We start from the raw sequence: 16,380 nt of genomic DNA, 5'->3' as shown, positions 1-16,380 counted from the left end.
GCACCTCTTTCTCACTGCGCACATGTTCACACATGCATTGTACATGAGCACTACACACAAATGCGACTTATAATATAAACCATATATGTATACCACCCATTGTCTTTTAATTGTATGACAAACTACAACAGGATCAGGGGAAGAGGATAACATGAATGTAGGAAGCCAGAAAAAGAAGTCAATGAAGCAAAGCTTTTTAATGTTACTGTATCACCCTTTAACAATAGATGTTCAGCCGGCGATGGGAAAAATAGCCTTTTATCGTTCACAGCCTCACTCTGATAAACACCAGCACACTGCACCAACATCTTTGCACGGGTACCAATCCTGTCTGCGGCAGCGCCTAAACAGTAGAGAGGGAGAAGGGAGCAGGCGGTGGGGTGGGGGGGTAAGAGGGTAGAGTACACGAGTAAGAGGCAGGTTATTTTTTCCCTCATGCATGTTTTAGATTATTTCTTTATATCCTCTGGTCTCTGTGTGCCAGTTATTATGGTGATGACGGGTTCCCTGAGCAGCCCAGCGATCCTCCACAGATGGACACACAGCAGGACCATGAGATAGTGAGAAATTAAATACAGGAAAAGGAAACAAAATCAATGCAAAGAAGGAGAGCTGACTTTGATTCAGAGCTGCTCAGCTCAGGCTGTTCCTCAATTGACCGTTAGTTCATCCCCTCTTGAATTTGTTGGATGTAGGGGGGTCGAAGCAGTTTGACAGAATGTCAAAGCAGTGAAGGGAAGAGAGATGCAGAGAATGAAAACAAGTGTAACAGAAAAAAAAACCTGTTTGTCCAATGTTATTTACCATTTTATCCTGCGCAGAGAACGAGGGAGAGCAGAGAGGAAGGCAGCAGAAAATTGAAGGAGGGAAGTGTACGTGAGCAATTGAGAGAGGGAGAGAGAGAGTGAGCGGGAGAGAGAGAGAGAGAGAGAGAGAGCAGCGTTGCAGTAGCATCCCACAGCAGACGGCTGAGGACTGCCGATGTGTGTGTGACTGCACTGCTGAAGAGGAGGAGGAGGAGGAGGCAGAGGGTGAGCACGGTCGCAGACTGCAGGGCCATAGAGGAACACAGAGCAGCAGCGGCAGCGCTAGTGTTGGCCGGCACCAGGTAGAAGTCCCAGCGCTGTCGCCCCGCAGACCACCGCCGTAGGATCTGGACACGCCGACGGCGCCCAGACCTCCTCTACCAACGCCATGGCACAAGCCGCCAAACATCTCCGCAAGAACAAGGATTTAGAAGCCCAGCTAGAGCAGGAGCGCAAAGAAAAGGAGGAGGAGAGAGTCAAAAAGAGGAGTCGCTCACGGGATAAAAAGCGCAAGGTACTGGGACTATTCTCAGGTGGGGTAGTCAGGGGTGGGTTGATGGGGTTAGGGTGGGGAGGGCTGGCTGGAGAGGGGGGCAGGAAGGTTGGAAGCCCCCCCACCCTTTCTTTCTCTGTCATGCTAAGCTGTGCTCAGGGGTGCCGGGGCACACATGGAAACTCTACTAGTGCGTTTCTACTGTGTGTACACTCAGTCCCCCTGGCACACATGTATGTCCTGTGCATACAGACATGGGGAAACGGTACAACACACTGCATGCGTTCCTTCTCCCCTCGACTGCTTTATACCTGCTTTTTTGACTGTCCTGTCTCAGCCGTCTGATAAGGCAGCGTACTCTACCTCTCACTGTCCCTCTTCACATCTCTCTCTCTCTCTCTCTCTCTCTCTCTCTCTCTCTCTCTCTCTCTCTCTCTCTTCTCTCTTTTGTTGTTTTCACACTGCGGTATGGTGTCAGTGAGCAAAATTTCACTCCAGCACTAATTATTCACGAGTACAGTGAGCGTGCCAATTTCCCTCAAACAGTCTGTAATCTTTTCAGCTTCTCCTCTATATGTCGTCTTAATTACTGCGGAGCAATACCTGCAGACTTGTGTCTGACTGAGGAGTCCCGGGCACAGCTGAAGTGACTGGCAGGACTCGTTGTAAACAATAAATCTCTGCTCCGCCAGTCACTGCCTGCAGGGACATATCGGCAAGCTGCAGACTCGACTTTATTCCTCTGGCATCTCGTTGGATTTCTCTCAAACTCATTAATGATAATGAGTCCTCCGCAGATTGTGCTTTTGTGTATTGGTGGGAAATTAGTCCTCAGCAACCGGGTGAGAGTCCAGCCACCCTGCGAGGCTGCACCGTGCCAGGCTGGCTGTAAACCAATCTGATGCTGATGCAGTAGAGACAGTGTTATGGACAGACACACAGTACAGCTTCCACTTTCACAGAGAGGGGAGGCAGGGCTGAAAGGCTGGTGAAGGGGTTGACATTTTTTGTTGTTGTGCAGGAAAGAAAAGAGGGAAAGGTGATGGTACTGGGGTAGATGTCTCTCAGTGGGAGTTTGCTCCTTCGTTTTCTTTTTGGAGAAGAGTCGGACGCAATCGTTTCATCACAGGCACACGCACACACATGCCACCACTCTGTCTGTCGATGACCGACTTGAGCTACTGTACACGGTTTTGCCATTATCTCCACCTCTAACCTCCCTTGATTGTCTGATCTTATCAACGTTTTGCGTTAAAGACCAGGAGTGTGAGAGTCGGTGCAGAGATGCTTGTGTGGCCGCGTTCGTTTTATGCATGTGTGTGAGTGCAGTATGTTCACATCTGGCGAGATGAGATTCGAGAAGGGAAAGCCTGCTGCTCTAACAGTATGGATGAGGCAAGGATAAGATTTCTGGCGGGGGTGCTAATGCATCCCAACTTTGACTGAAAGTGTATGGTTTCAGAGGATCGCATATCACTTACGTAACGATGCAGCTTAAGTCTTTTAAATAAGCTTCCTGACTCCCCTCAATCTCCCCCTCCCAACCTCGCTTCCTTTTTTTAACACCAGCTTACAGCCATTCCTGGTTTCTGGGGCAGATGTTAACACTGGGGGAATTCTCTCTCTTTCTCTCCAGTGCCCTCTTTGTTTCCTCTCTGATGCCTGCAGCTACGTCGTCACATTCTCCAGTCTGTAATTCAGAAGTTTCCCCTTTATTGCATGGTGGTTACCGAATCAGTCACACTTGGTTGTTTTCTTTCTTTGCCATTCGATTGCTGTTTTTCGGTATTTGTTCCATCAGCTGTCTTGTGTATCGACCTGCACCTCGGGAGTGTCCCTATCCTCGCGGAGCAGGCAAGGTCAACAGTTTTCTCTGTGACATGTGAAAAATTTTATTCAACCACCTAAGTTTTGCTCACACATACTAACGCTCACCTACAAACACTGTTTAAAAAAAAAGAAGTGTCATCAGCAAACAAGGCTTTTTATTATGCCAACCTCATTGTCCTTTCTTACCATAGGCTGTTTAATTTATCGTGCACACTTTTTATGTATTTTTTCATCACTTATTATGAGTAAGTATATGAAGAAATTACTGGTAGCTTTTTTTTATTGAGCTTTGCTTACATGACTTGAACTATTTGAACTCAATGTGGCAGTGCTTTTTGTGTACATTCGAATGGATCGTGGTTGATACATACACCTTCTCAAATGGAAAGCATTTGGTGATGGTCTTTCATTAAATATATTTTCAGGAGGCTACTATGACACCCGCCCTGCAGACAGTGAAAATCATCATTTGTCTTCATGTTTTATGATCAAATGGCAGCTCGTGAGCCTTTCAGCATGTGCGTAACAGATGTTACTGTGCATTTGTTATAGCTAGACAATATCCCGTGACAAGGTGCCGTGACATTCCTTTCTGACCCTTCTTGGTTCATGCTTTTTTGGTCCAGTTGGTCTTATGGCCTCTAGGGGCTGCTCGCTGGGCTTTTAGAGTCCACTTGTTTTCTCGTGATCAATTTAATTTCGCATCTTTTCGCTCACCAGCTTGTGTGCTTTTTGTGTCTGGTGAATTTTGATGTTTTCCATGAGTATTTCCATCTCTGTGGGGAAACAAATCTGTGTCCACTGATTCATGTCCAGAGTCTTAAAGCTAACAATTCACCGTCAAAGGATGAAAATGCCATTTTAATTGGCTTCACGGTGTAGTATTATGCAGCACAGGTCAGTTGCTGAGCAGTGGCTAATGCTGTCCTCAAATTACTTTTATTGATGCGTTTGCTCCTCCTGAAAAATGAGCTTTGTCAGGATCTGAACAAAGCCCTATTGTCCTAGTCGGCACCTATTTTTCCCTAATTCTAAATGTAGGTTTGTGTCCACATCTAAAGCATCTTCAGAGTGAAGGGGTCCAGCGGGCCAGCATGGCCTGAAGTGTGAACTAGTGCTTTGCTGTGTTTGTATTGTTTGTCTCATATTTGCATGACAGACAAAAATTGTATAGTGCAATTTTCCTTTTCGGCTGATTAAATATTTACAAGATTCAGGATTATTCCAAAGTCATAGGAAATATACACCTGGTATTTATTTTCTAAACTGACTGAAGATTTGCCCTCTTGACATATTGCCTGCCCACTTTTGGTAGTTGGTAAATGAAACCTTTTTTTAATATTTACATTATGTTTCATCACTGTTTAAATACTGTATATGTAATGTAGAAAGACACAAACTGTGAACACAAAACAGACATTTGTGCTAGTTACAAAACAGCGCAAGTACAATTTAAAAATAAGTAATATATAACATTATACATCCAATTACAAAGTCTGAGCAAAACAACACACTAAATGTGTCGTGTGCGCTAGTAGTACAAGCCTTACAATTCTTTCAGTTGGATTTTTTATGATCCCGAGGGTGTTTAACAAATTAAATATTCTCATTGAGCATATACTGTATATGAGCAGTTTTCTCTTACATGTCATTTGCCATTTGCTTATTGAGGAACAGGTTTTAGTTTTGAGTTTCAGTATGTTTTGACATGGGAACGTGTAAGTCTCTTTACATGCATACTACTATTTGGGATTAGTGCTGCAACCAACGACGGATTTTATTATCAATCAAATGGTCTTTTTTAAATGACTAATGTTGTCCAAAAAGCTGTTAATTTAGTTACAAAACAACTGCAAGAGGCTGGAACCAGTGAATTCTTGGCATTCTTATAGTATAATATATAAAACTGCAGTTTTTTTCTGCCAGTAAATTCAAACAATGCTTCTTTAAATAAATAATTGTATTTCCTTCAGATGATGTCAGGTGTTTTGTCCAAACAAGATAATACATTTTCAGGAATTTCAGCAAAACAAAAACAGCAAATTCTCACATATACAAAGTTGGACTGATCAAACGTGAACATTTAGACAAAGTATGAATGGTTTAATGAGTCTGTTTGATGTAGCTCAAAGGTCATCATTCATGTGCACTTCCTGTTTCTGTTAAGTCAAGCTTGTCTATTACTTGTAAGGCAGTGAAGTGCAGAGAAAGCATTATGGCAGCTGAGGACTGACCACTTAGTGGCGCTGGTACTTAGACTCATCAATACAACAAGTCTGTTCAGATGCACTATGACTTTGTTGCTTTATCAAATCTGGCACTCAGAGGTGTTGGCTGCAGCCACGTAGACGCTCGGGTTCTCAGGTTCAGTAGCCGTGGTGCAGGACTGTGCAGAAACAGTGAAAGTGCTATCTCCATCTTCATATAAAACAAAGGTGGCAGCAGTGGATCAGCATTCCAGCCTCGTCTCTGTCTGCCCTCCAAAATCTCTCACCCTCCTTGCCTGAACTGGAAGCAGAGCCTTCGCTGTGGTTAATATGTCGATGTCTTTGACCGGCAGGTGTTGGTGCTGTGTTGATGGAGATGTTTTTATTGTGTGCCCAGGTTTGGTGCAGTGTATTAGGGGTGCTGCAGCAGTGACTAAGCCCATCACAGGCAACACCTGCCTGCCTGCCTGTGTGCGTACCTGTGCCTTTTACTAGCTACTGAGATCAAAGTTATGAATATTCAATGAAACATTCTGGAGGTCAAACCATTGGCAGATGGTAATCAAATTCATTATCTGCTGCTACAACATGTAAATCATTTTTTATGTGTGGATATTTGTCTCTAATCTGAAACTTGGATTCAGTCAATATCTGTTTCAGGCTCATAAACAGTGGCCTTTTACTTCACCTCTTATTCATGAGAGGGCTATTGGCTGGTCCTCCCATTCAGGGCTGCAACTAATTATCATTTTATTATCAGTCAAAGTTATGTTTATTTTTCTATTTAAAGACTATAGGAATGTTTTTGAAATATTGGGTAATATGCGTCTTCCCTTCCTCGCTGACACGAGAGATCAATACCACTCGAGCTGCAGGCGATTTCTTGGCCCCAATAACTACCTGGAGTCACTGGATGTTGCCTGGCAACCTCACAGTGAGTACCAGAATTTAGGAAGCCACTGCTCCCGCCAAGAAAAAATGACACTTGTCGTTTTTTACACTTTGTTTTCTGTACAGATTGAATAAACAAGATAAAAGTTATTCACCAGGTGCTGGTCGAGCCAGAAAGAGCCAGTCCTGCTGTTCCACCCTCGAGAGAAGGAAAAGGGAAACCTCATCAAATACACTTGCATATTCATTGAGTTTGTATTCTTAAATTAGCGGCAACAGCAGATAACAATAGTCATAAAAGAGAAAACGGATATATTTACTTTCAGTCCCCTACATTTGGGGTTTCCTCCAGCCAGTTTGTGGTTGCTGTATAACTGCATTTTATTGAATTTCAACACAGATATTTAGTAGGTCTGGGCAAAATGGAATCCAATATCACAATATTATTGATCAAATACCTCTAACGATATTGTAAGGTTGACCATTAGTGCTTTCACTAAATCCGACAGGAGATTTTTGATAAATAATCATCAGTAACGTCGATAGTATATTAAGTTTGAGTAAAGGAAATGAATAGAACAAGCTGGTCAGTACAGAAAATGTAATCACTTAACTTTTATGAAGACTTTAAAACCAGGAAAAGACAACACTTATGTCAAATTATGATCTTAAAAATCTAAGATGATCTATTGTCCTAATATGGCCCAGCCATAGTCTTGGATTTAAGATTAGTATTAAAGTATTACATTAAGATTATGTTGAGAAGTCATTAAGACAATAATGTGTGTGTGTGTGTGTGTGTGTGTGTGTGTGTGTGTGTGTGTGTGTGTGTGTGTGTGTGTGTGTGTGTGTGTGTGTGTGTGTGTGTGGCGGCAGCTCAGGTGGCTGTGTGGAAACCCTTAGACAGATGACTCAGCGGACCTGGCTGAAGCACTCACTCATGTTGATGGAGCCTGGGAATGAGTCTCAGTGAGTCCAGCTCCTGGCTCTCCAATAAGTGCTGCTGGGGCAAGTTGGCCGGGAGCTGGAGCCTGCGCTCTTTTAATTAAAGCCGGGCCGAAAGGTACACGTGAGGACAATTCACCAACCCCCGCCTCTCTCCTCCCTTTACCAGGGCGATAGCAGGTATGAGAAGCTCGACGGAGTGAGTTCAAAGCAGATACCACATCCAATCAGTTTCATTTGGTTAGAGAGACGAGAGGACTACCCTGTTCCATCATGCGCCTTTCCAATCTTTTTTAAAATGAAAAAAAAAGAAGAAATAAACAAGAGCAAAATAACTTCAAGCATCCAGCAGGCGCTCCCTCTCTGCAGGGATTAGGCTTCCCCAAAACCCCAAAGCCTGAGAATGGATAGTTTTATCCTCGCTGCGGTGCTTCATTCTTTCATTTTACAACGGAAGTCACAAGCATCAGCATTCACGTTTTTGTGTTGTCTCTGTAATTAAAAACTAAAAAGCCTCAATATACAAGAGCATTTATTGGTGTTTCCCAGCTGATCATTGTAAATGAACTAAACTGAAGCGTGCGTATATAGGACGATATAGGACTATGTAGCAATTCTTTCATCAAAGCATTACAGGTTTGGAAATATTACCAATGGCAGCATTCATCCTCCTACTGTGCAGTCGAACCTAATCATTTGTGAGACAGCACATGAAATAAAGTGTCATAGTATAAGTGGCTTTTTTAGGTGTCTCCCTGTGCCTCCCTTTCTTCCTTCCTTTATTCTCCTTTCCATCTCTCTCCTTGGCCTATTGCACTAATTTGCCTTGTTGTTATTCTCATATCACAGCTGTTACGTAACTCTCTAAAACCAGAATTGAGAGATCAGGGTTATTGAAATGGATTCTTAGCAAAATAAAAGGAAAGACAGAGTGAGAGAGAGAGAGAGAGAGAGAGAGAGAGAGAGAGAGAGAGAGAGAGAGAAAGAAAATGAATGACGCTAAATTATCCAAGAGGAATTTTATCAGTCATTGCTGGAAAGGAAAGCTTCTGGTGTCCGTTACCCAACCTGAGCCTTTTCCCTTTAAGCGCCTTCTGGATGCTGACAGAAGAAAGAGGAAAGGACAAGAGGTGGAATAGGCAGCTTAGTGTAGTTTGATGTTCAAGAACTCGGAGTCCTGCCTTGATATCCTCAGACTCTGCAGCATCTCGCGGACGTATATGTGCAATAACTAGATGCTTCTGCAATGGGAAACCTCTTATTGTGCTCTGTTATGCTCTGGATATAACTATTGTTTTTGTCCTGTGTGTTGGGCTTTAACCAACTACAGCGTATATCTGACAACAGTCAGTGTTCTGGGCATTTTTCTATCGTCGTCCACCTTTACAGATGATTTGGCCACTGTGGTTCCTTTTCATTTATACGTCAGCATACAGTAGAGTAGGTTACTAAAATGATTTGTGTTTGTATACTTTTACAGTTTTCGCAGCCTATTGGTCTGACCAGAAACTATTTGATGGATTGTCGTAAGAAAATTGTACACGCACCCATGTTCCCCAGAGGATGTATTCCTATGTCTCAACAAATATTGGATGTATTGCTATGACTTTTTGCTCAGACAGTTATGTTCCTCTCAGGATGAATCAAAGACATTTGACGATACCCTGACCTGCCATCTGCTCAGATTTCTTTGGTTCTTTCACCATATGCCTGGAAACAACTACTCTCATTCCCACCAGTATCAGCTGTACTTGTTTAACATTATTCATGGTTAGCATCATGTTAGCTTTGAGAGCATGCTTGTATATAATTCAACCCACTGTTGTGTGCAGCCTCAGAGTTTCTAGCATACCTGAAGACTCAGTCTTAATATCTCAGGTGGCACAACCCAGAGATCCATATTTTTGAAATTGTATTCTGCAAGTTTGCATGTATTTTTGTGTTGAAAACAAGCTTCCCATTGTCGAACTACTCGTGTGTGAAGCACCTTGTGTGCAAGTGATTGTGCGTGGGTTTTTGTTGCGAAGAAGAGCGCTTAGACTGAAGGCATATGGCCCAGAGGTATAACCGAGAAGAGGAGATTGAAAGCAAAAAGTGACATATAAAGTGTAGGTGACCCCAAGGTCAACGCTGCACCATTTTCCTATGTATTGAATGACGGGTGTTATTTACCTGATTGATATGATGATTCCTTTTTTTCTGTCACCCAGTGTGAAAAGGAATAATTTAACGCTAAACCCAGCAGTGCAGTAGGTCAGTACAGCTGCAGAGCTTCCCGGCTGTAATTCACACTTCTCTGAATGTGGACAATAGACAACGTCTGATTCATTTAATGGGATGGGAAGGAGAAGATTGAGTTCATGCTTGGAGTCTGAATTTCTTTACTGAAATAGACCGTCATAGGCCAAAGTGGCGTCTTGAAATACAGTATTTATGGGACAGCAGCTTAGTGGGGCTTTTAGGGAAGGGATTCAGGTCCAGTTTCTATGGCTATAGCAGTCCTTTTGGGTAACGGATGATGACATTACGCGACCAGGAATTTTGCATTGGTTGGGGCCTTGGACTTTTCACTCTGCTCCCTGATGACAAATCTTACTTAGTGGAGTACAGATTTACTTTAGTCATCTAATCCTCGTGTCAAATGTCATCGTAGTGACCTGTTATTAAAAGCTTAGTCATTTGTCAACCCCTTCATCTAAATCCCCCGGTGGCAGAGGTGGTGTCGCTTTGATTTGATCCTGTTCCTCATCCCACCCAGCATGCTCAGGAGCTGCGCTCTCCAGGAGGAAGGCCAATGACATTTAGATAGACAAAACACAACAGAGCCCTTGTTCATTCATTCACTCATGTGTATGTTGAACATGATACGTACAGATAAGTACAGTCACACACATAAACATTGTTATTTAATTACCTTTATTGAAATTGCAAACAATCAATTATTTTAGTTTTTACACTGGAAAATGCATTGTTTTTCTAATTATACTCCATTCACAAACTGTAGAAATGTGCTAGGGATTTGTTGATGTTGGAAGGAAGTAGTGGTAGCACCTAACCCTAAATAAAACATGTTGTGACATGTTGCATCACTTGCACAAATGGTTTTGGAGGCAGGCTCCATTTGGGATATGATTAACCTTTAATAATATTATTATTGAAGGGAAACTTTGCTGATTGTCAACCGGCTTTATATGATTGCAATGTGGGTTGTATGTTAAATTCACTTTGTATGGGCTCCCTCCGGGTTAATAGCGTCCAGAGCAAAAGCCCGTCGTAAATGACGCATTTCTCACCATCCGGTGGACCCTGTTAGCGAATAAGTGGCAGACGAGGAGCACCGGGTGCAGGTAACACCGAGGAAAGCTGAACATCATTACAAAGCCGGTTGAAAGTTGATAAAGTGTCCCTTTAACCTCTAAATCGAACAAACATCGTATTGAATCTGTTGTTACCTTTGCCAGATATGCTGTGAGCCATTCAAATGAATGACTTGTACATTGTTCTTCACTCACGACAAAGCTTTGCCCGCATATTCATGGTTTGGTTCACCCAGATCTGGATTTGAGATAAGAGATTTCATTCTTGACCCTGAACAAATAATCTTAGCACAAGGTCCAGTCATTAGCTGTGCTGGAGCTTTTGATCATATGACATGATTTTCCTCAGCCAAATTTTGTAGTTGTCATGGAAACTTAGATTTTCAATTTCCATTTTCTCAGTTACAATTGTTTCCAAAAGCACCTTGTGAAATATACGTCACTTACGAAATTTTTCTTTGGTATAATGTATAGTTTAAATAAAAGAAAATGTTGTTTGTGGATTGTCCAGAGTAGCGGCATCAAAGATTATATACAATTCATAATTCCCTCTGATATCTATTGTTATTGTGAAAACTTTTCTTTTAACCAACTGAATTTAAGGTAAGATTCTCACCAAAAAATACATTTTACAAGATTACAATTGAACACATGATAAAGTTCTAATTTACCTTTGCCAAATACACATTTTTACTGAATAGAGCCTGAACGCACCATGATGTAAATCAATGGAACGTCCGTACTTAAGCTTCATGTCAGTTTCAGTAGCCCAACAATAACTGGTAACTAATCAGTTGATCATATAAAAAAAACAAGACAATGCAGTTTAACTGACAGTGAAGAGGCACTTTCCTTTTCCTTTAGTATTACCTTTCTGATGTTTAACTATCTCCAATCTCACTGGGTACTTTACATTTTTATCTGTGTGTGTGTGTGTGTGTGTGTGTGTGTGTGTGTGTGTGTGTGTGTGTGTGTTCGTGTGACTGTGTACAAGCCACACGTTCATTGAACAAAGGCACGTGGGCTGTCTTGTGGCGCAGGATTTACTAGCTGGCAGGATGGTTGTGTCACCCAGCCTCTAATTGGCTGACCCCAGAGATTTGCAGAGCCATGTGCCCTCCCCCTCCCCCTCCCCCATCCCTTCCCTTCCCTTTCCCTTTCTCCTTCCTTCCCTCCCACAGTACATTCCTCCCTCCCATAATCAATTCTCCTGCTTTAATATAGACTACAACTCTCTCTCTCTCTCTCTCTCTCTCTCTCTCTCTCTCTCTCTCTCTCTCTCTCTCTCTCTCTCTCTCTCTCTCTCTCTCTCTCTCTCTCTCTGCCGCAGTTACTTGCGGCACATTGCAATGCTGCAACACCATGCTTTTGATTCTTAACACCTCCCTCTCTTCAATCTCAGCCTGTGATTTTGCATTAAGCACTATGGATCTCACATTTAGAGAGAGAAACAAGATGGATTAAGTGAGCAACAGAGAGAGAAGTGGGGGGGGATAGAGCGTCAGTCACTTTTACTGTTACGACATCTTCTCGTTTATGGTAGGCAGGAAAAGGAAAGGAAACCAGAGTGCTGGGTTGGTAACTTCACCACACTCCTTTAGAAATCCTTTGATGTCGTGAACAGACAGATAATGTTTTAGTTGGATTTTCCTCCGCCATATTAATTTAGTTTGGTTTGCAGAGGAGGGAAGGGGTTGGTCCGTGGGGACTTTAGCGGTATTTGCTCATGATGAAGGAGACTGTGCGTGTATGCAGCAGCTTTACAAGGTCGACCGCACCTCGCACACCATCACATGTAAGCACACATGTATGTAGACTTGGCAAACGCACATCCACTGTCAGCCAGCCCTTAGTCAGCATGGTGTCAGCTGCTCTCTGAGAAAGTTAGATATCACCACCTAGTGTTTATACAGAGGACTTCCCAATCATTATATGAACACTGACATTATCTCTTCTCTCGTTTTCTTGTCCCTCTCCTCCTGTCAAAAAACTCCTAAACAGTCCCTTTCTTCCACCACCACTACTACTAGTACTAATACACATATCTCCCTCAGAAATTCCATTTAATGTAGCTTACACTTTAACAGTATATGCTCTTATGTATTTCATTTTAATGTACAACAACATGAACATCCATCTTTACCATATGGAACAGGTGGTCACTGCAGTCTTCTGTGTTTTGTCTTTTCCAACCCAGTTTGATCAGAGGGACACGGAGAGACTGACAGTCAGGAAGATAATCTGGCATGTCTTTTTAGGTAAATTATTAATTTGTATTGATTACTGGAGTTGGATCCTGATTACGTTGCATTTGGCTGCATTCACTATGCCCTCATCTCTTTTTTTTTGTTGCTCCTTTTGTAGCCTCTTCATAGAGCAGCACTTCCGCCACTTCCTTTTCTCGCCCCTGTGGTCACTTTTTTTTACCCTTTCCCCCCGCTGCCTCCATGCAGAGTCTAAGTGAAGGAGAATATATCGCAAAGCTTGAGGCAGTGCAGGACAGTTAATTCTCCTGGTAATGGAGAAAATGTTTGTCAGAGCATAGAGCACTGACTTTGGCCTCAGCATCGCCTTGGGCACAGACTTTTAATTGCCTACACATTGCTGGAACGTGTGTGTGTCTGTGTGTGTGTATGTGTGTGTGTGTGCGTGTGTGTGTGTCTATATACAGTCAGGACCATAAGTATTGACACAATATTTCTAATTTTGCCTATTTACACTGCATTGGATTTTAAGTAAATCAGTATATACTTTCAGCCTTATCTTTAGTAAAGTAATTGGACAAACTAACATAATAGTGAATATAATGATCATTTTTTATACTTTTAGCCAATGATTGCCTGAATTCTTTAACCCGTAGTCATCACGAACAAGTGTTCTCCCTTGAGAAGCTTTGTTAGCATCTAAAACAGATCAGGCTCATTCAGATGTTTGCAGCTTCTTGTAAACCTTCTATATTTAGAGTCAGGAACCCGTCTCTTGATTTTAGAGTATTCTTGACCTAAGTATTCATGTAATGAAAGGGTTTTCTTCACCAAGGAAAGACTTTTGCTACGTCTACAGTCTTCCTTGGCCCTCTAGGCCTTTTGGTATTGGAGAACTTGCCAGTACATTCCTTATTTTTAGGAATGTACCAAACCACTGATTTGCTCACTCGTCATGTTTCTGCTATCTGCCTGATAGGTTTGTGTAGTTCACTTCTTCACTTGCATCGACGCCTCTCTTGTCCTCGTGCTGAGCGAGACCAGCGACCACATGCAAACTCAACATTTTGAATCCTCTCCAGACCTTGTTATCTGCCTAATTTGTCATTAAATAATGAGGGAACAGGCCACACCTGGCCATCAAAGCATTTGCAAGACAATTATCCAGTAACCTTTGAGCCTCTGGTTATGTGGAGGACAGTGTAAAAGTGGTTGTAATTCCTGAGCTCTCCCGTCACTGGAGAGCATGGTTTGGAGTTTGTTTACTTGCTTTTGAGCGAAGGTAGAAATTTCACTTTGTGACCATTTTTACACATGAGAGCTTGTTAGTGATAATTTGTTGTAGCCTGAAGTGTTAATGCTGCCATTGGACTAACTCATACAATTTAAATGGATAATAGTATCCCACCTCCCTTTGTTATGGTCATCTTTTATGTCTGTCCTTTGTCAGGAGGCTGAAGGTCATCATAAAACAACTTTCTTGAGCTAAGTCTTGTTTTCCGTCATTCATCACTCTCTTCCCACACATTTCCCACTGTCACTCCATTCTCGTCGTTCTTGCATTCTTGCTTTCTGCTGAATCAATGAAACTGAATCCACTTCAACACAAACTCAAAATGTTTTCCCCCACTCCGTTTAGCATGCTCATTTTTTAAATATTCAAGTCTTTGAATTATCTTCATGTTTTAAATTCTTTTTTTAATTTAGAGATTTAGATTTGGAGAATCCCATTGAGATGAAAAATCTATTTTTCGAGGGTGACCAGGCCAAGACAGGCAGCAGCATAAAAAACACATAGTTGTAAACACAGAACAAGACAAGTTAAAACAAACTAAAAGCTAAGAGACGGCGACGTAACTGAGTCAATGTTAAGAAACGTTTACATTTTTGGGAACCTGCCTCTTCTTTCATTCTAGTTTTAAAAGCGATCAGTGGTATCAGTTCTTTGAGCTTTAAAACATTCTGCAACATATTCCAAGATAAGGGCCAGAGTACACCATTTCCATTCTGGCATTTGGGACAGTGAGCATAAAAAAGTCCTGAGCACGTAAACAGTATTGTCCGACACTTGTCAGCATGATGAAAACACACAGGTAGTTAGGGAGCAGTTCAGGATTGCCTTATAAATAAAGGTGAACCAATGACAGAGCCTATGAGTGGCCAAACCACCATGTTTTGAGAAATGTTTTAATTCATTTTTTTGGTTTCTTCTTGTTTCACATGGCTCTTTTCACACTTGTAGTATCATTGAACTTCAGCGTCTGTTGTTATGTAATGTGCTCAGTATATTTTATAATAATGTTGAGCAGAGTATGCTTGAATGTAAAAATATGGCTCCAATGAACCATTCTGCTGAGTGAAAATATATGTTGTCAACCGTTTTCATTTCAGAATAAGCCAAGACGTTGTTGTGTTTCTCACTTTGAGTTGTCTGCTGACACATCAACAAGCATGCGCTCTGTAGTCTTTCTCTTTCTGCTGTTTAAGTTATATTTTAGACAGAAAATCCTTCTTTACTGTAAAGTTTGTCGAATACATTAACCTACATTAAGGTAAAACGCTTTAGCTGTTTTCTACTCGGAGCAGTTTAAGAATTTTTGTAATCAAATAAATAGATTTGTTCCCACCAAGTTGCATGTGGCATCACTGCCTTCTCCACCTGAATGTGCACACTAGAACGTATTTGTGTGCAAAATTAAATGAGGTGTGACGTTCTTTTTACATTTCAGTATATTCTGTAGGGCTGTGCATTTCTTGGTTCTCAACCAATGTATGGCTCAGCACTCTCATCCATATGTCTGTTTCTATAAATAGGAGTATTAATAAGAAATGCTTGAAAAGACAGAGACTGTTACAACAAATACATACAAATGAAATGCTGCACAGACGGATATTTTCAGCAGGGATAAGTGTGAGAACACAAGTTGGAAAGAGAAGTGGATGGAGATGAATGTAGTAATTTCCTCTGACAGACCAGACCAGACATTTGCTCTGTTTTGCCTTTAAAAGCTGAAATTGTGTCAAAGATATGATGTGGAATATCAGGTTTAGTGTGTTTTAGTTCTTATAGATGGACTGATAACAGAGGACAGATGAAGGATGAGCTGGAATTGGCTCCCTCTGCTGGTCGAAGCGCGGTCGATCTCGTTTACGTTCGACTTCACCCTGACTCGGTCAGCATCTGAGCAGGTTGACAGCACAGCATGATGGGATCAGTAGGCCGACCGTTAGTTCAATGATCATCCACAAGACACAGCAATGTCCTGAAGAGAGTCAAGGGGACAGAAGGTAAAAAGGACATGTCACTGCAGTGCCACAAGGAATCTGTTGGATTGTGTTGAGCCATTACACACATCCTACACATACAGGGTTGCACATTGCCCCAGATTCCAGTTGAGCATGCAGTACACATGCAAGCTGTGTTCACACCCGCCTCTCCCTCTGATCCAGTGCAGCAACTCAACGCTGTTCTGCAATACTGTTATGCAGCGTCATCAATTATTTATTAAGGATTTCTGCGCTTGTTCAGTCATGGGCTTGATCGACAGAGAGAAGGAATTCAAGAAGAAACCAAGAGGATGAAACCGTGTAAAAGCCGGAGAAAAAACGTATTATTCTTAATCTTAGATCAGTATGATCCATATTGTCATATTTAGGAGAGTAGTTTTTTAACTTGATGGATGTAAG

At 42.0% G+C, this 16,380-nt stretch overlaps 1 protein-coding gene across 14 annotated transcripts in view; it reads left to right on the top strand.

Annotated features, from left to right (window-relative positions):
* The first annotated feature begins 852 nt into the window (after positions 1-852).
* ank1a (ankyrin 1, erythrocytic a) overlaps positions 853-16,380 on the top strand; it is an 81,716-nt gene continuing 66,188 nt past the window's right edge. For 6 of the 14 annotated variants that reach the window (XM_068604399.1, XM_068604398.1, XM_068604390.1 and 3 more), the window contains exon 1: positions 874-1,320. In XM_068604399.1, the coding sequence (XP_068460500.1) occupies positions 1,195-1,320 (126 nt within the window). In that variant the 5' untranslated portion in view covers positions 874-1,194. Of the gene's footprint in view, positions 1,321-16,380 lie in introns of all 14 variants that reach the window. The other 8 variants (XM_068604397.1, XM_068604395.1, XM_068604391.1 and 5 more) reach the window with 4 other exon arrangements.

Source organism: Clinocottus analis, unplaced genomic scaffold, assembly GCF_023055335.1.
Source record: "Clinocottus analis isolate CAN_PGR_092001 unplaced genomic scaffold, fCliAna1.0.p SCAF_7, whole genome shotgun sequence".
Lineage (NCBI taxonomy): Eukaryota > Metazoa > Chordata > Actinopteri > Perciformes > Cottidae > Clinocottus > Clinocottus analis.
This window is presented reverse-complemented; position numbering and strand designations above follow the sequence as displayed.